The sequence below is a fragment of the Typha latifolia genome, chromosome 6, assembly GCF_019914945.1.
Source record: "Typha latifolia isolate L0001 chromosome 6, TyphaL0001v2, whole genome shotgun sequence".
NCBI classification, from domain to species: Eukaryota; Viridiplantae; Streptophyta; class Magnoliopsida; order Poales; family Typhaceae; genus Typha; species Typha latifolia.
The window spans coordinates 1,619,249-1,621,946 of record NC_133091.1 but is presented as its reverse complement, the minus strand read 5'-3'; the positions used below and the strand labels follow the sequence as shown (position 1 = coordinate 1,621,946).

The 2,698-nt window shown below is 42.0% G+C and overlaps 1 protein-coding gene across 1 annotated transcript; it reads left to right on the top strand.

Annotated features, from left to right (window-relative positions):
- Window positions 1-1,210: 1,210 nt before the first annotated feature.
- LOC140790096 (protein LURP-one-related 8-like) lies at window positions 1,211-2,323 on the top strand. Its single transcript, XM_073140022.1, has 2 exons — window positions 1,211-1,555; window positions 1,743-2,323. The coding sequence occupies exons 1-2, from the start codon at window positions 1,289-1,291 to the stop codon at window positions 2,112-2,114; spliced, it is 639 nt and encodes a 212-aa protein (XP_072996123.1). The 5' UTR covers window positions 1,211-1,288; the 3' UTR covers window positions 2,115-2,323.
- The last annotated feature ends 375 nt before the right edge of the window (window positions 2,324-2,698 follow it).

The window sequence follows — 2,698 nt, the reverse complement described above, 5'->3', positions numbered from 1 at the left end:
TTTTGAACACAGCTTAATTAGTAAACATGCATGGTGACATTGGTCCTTTTTTTCTTTTTTTTGTCTCTCCTATTTCTACAATAGTTTTAGACTCACCCCAGGTGTATTAATTGCAACAAGGAGATCTCTCATTCACTTCCTTTACTTCCCTTTTAGCTGTAACTTGTAAAGAGAAAACTTTCGACATACGAAACAAAGCTAAATATAGATTGCGGTAAGCTAAATATCAAGTGTGCCTGAAAATGATTTGACTTAGCTTGATAACTCGGAAAAGAAGGGAGTCTACTTTCCAATTAATTAACAGCAAAACTCCATCATTTATTCGTCTTTTACCACGTCCTATCCCCTTCATCAAATGTTAAATGACAATTCTAGCTACCGAGGAGCTAGAGCTTCAAGATGCCTTCATTTATAACCACAATTATATTAGTTTATAGGTTGGATTGAGGTCTTACTATTAGAAGGCGTTTCAACCCTTCCCTACTCTAGGTTTTAGTATCCTCATCTTCCATATAAACTTAAACCATTAGTAAACGACGATTTTGATCTCTGTAGTAAATATTATTCTGAATAAAATTAGGAAGTAGTAGTAAGTAATCCTTTGAACTACTGTAGATGAGGGCAGCCAAAGAAAATATCGTGAAGAGAGAAATCTAGAATACTACTCGATAGAAGTTGATGTGGACCGAATGTACTATCAGGTCGGCGTATTATATTATTTTAACCAACAGCTCGGGCTTTGAAAAAGATAATAGTAATAAAAATATAATATAAGGTGTTTTTGATAAATGTTAGTTTTAACTTATTAATGCATCATTTTGCTCTTTTGTGAAGGGATCCAATAAGCCTTATGTCCACCAATGATGAAGCCGGACCCCACCAACCGCCCAAACCTCCCCCCTTATGCTTATCGTCACCTACTCTGTTAACCAATTCGGTCACTTTCCGACCACCACGTGGCCCCTCATACAAAAACTCTACCCTGTTCCCTTTCCTTTCCAGGATAAAAACCCCCTAAAAAGATATTCGCCAAAATTCAATCATTATTTTCCAATTAACCCCCCTTGGAAAGTCGGAAATTTCTTAACCCCAGCCCACGTCATCGCCAAGCTCCGGGCACGTGCATGCGAGCCATTTCCAGCTTTCCCCGAGGGCATTTTCGTCCGCACAAGGTGTATATATATCCGCCCTGAGCTCCTCTCTTTATACGATCCCATTTTCTCTCCCAAGCTCTAGCCTCTCAACCTTCCGGTCGCCGGCGCAATTACCGAACTGCCACTGCTTGCGAATGACGAAGGTCTACCCGAACACCAGCTCTCCGGCGCGCGAAGTCCCGAATCTGGCTGTTGCCTGCCACGGGGGCGGCGGCGTGGACCGACACGTTTCCTCCCTCACGGTGTGGAGAAAGTCCCTCCTCTTCAATTGCAGCGGCTTCACGGTTTTCGATGCAAAGGGCAATTTGGTCTTTCGGGTCGATAACTACGGCTCCGGCAGAAAAGGCGAGGTAGTGCTCATGGACACGGCCGGGAAACCGCTCCTCACCATCCGACGAAAGGTACAAATTTTGCGTCCAAGCCCCTCTAAATTCTTTTATTCGTATATTTAGTCCTCTGTTTTTTTGCTATTTGCTTGTATACCCTCAAAATGTTAGATATACCGTATATGAAGGGGTTTACATGCAAAAAATCTTAGTTCTAATGGTTCTGATGACTAACTCGGTCTTGGTAACTTATTTGGTGCAGAAGCTAAGCCTAAACGATCACTGGTTTATCTATAACGGCGAGGAGGACGTTAATCCCATCTTCTCCGTTAAGAGGCACATGAATCTCCGGCAATCCAAAACGCTCGCACACGTGACCCCTTGCGGCGGCGGCGCCGGTTACCAGATCGAAGGGTCGTACTCGCAGCGGAGCTGCGTCGTGTACGACGACCGGCGACAGCTGGTAGCCGAGATAAAGCGGAAGGTGGCAGCCGGCGGCGTGGGATTCGGTGCTGACGTCTTCAGGTTGGTCGTCCAACCAGAGATTGACACGTCGATCGCCATGGCCATTGTGATCGTTGTTGATCAGGTGTTTGGGGCGAAGCACTCACTCTTGAGAAGTTGGTCCTCATAGCCATAGGGGCTTTCTTTTGGTTTCGGAGAGTTATTTTGGGTTTGTTCGGGGTCAAATTAAAAAATGATCCTGGAGGCCTTTCATTGTGTAGGGTTTTGTTTTTTTTTTTTTCATTAACGAACCTTGCAGCAATGAAAGGAATTGAAGAAATCCAAACTTATGTGTATATTTTAAAAAAATAATAAAAAAATAGTTTTGGATGGTACAAACTCTTTATTTTTATTTTTATTTTTATTTTTATTTTTGGTATTATTGAGTACATTTGGTTGGTTTAATGAGACACAACGGTGGTGAGTGATAAAGACATAGGAACCCCCAAATGCCATGGAAAATGGTTTAATGATCACTCAAATGGAAGAATGGCATGGAAAATGATTTAATGATCACACAAATGGAAGTCAGCTTTGAGATGACAAAAATAAATAAATAAATAAATAAATCTTGAATCTTAACCTTCTCTCCAATCACCAGGCAGTAAAAGCTCTCTTCAATCGTCTTTCCGCATCCTTGGTAAATGTAACTTTTAAAAAGGTTATATTTTGACAGACGAGTTACTGTGTTCTCCCAGAGAAGTGAAGCAGGTT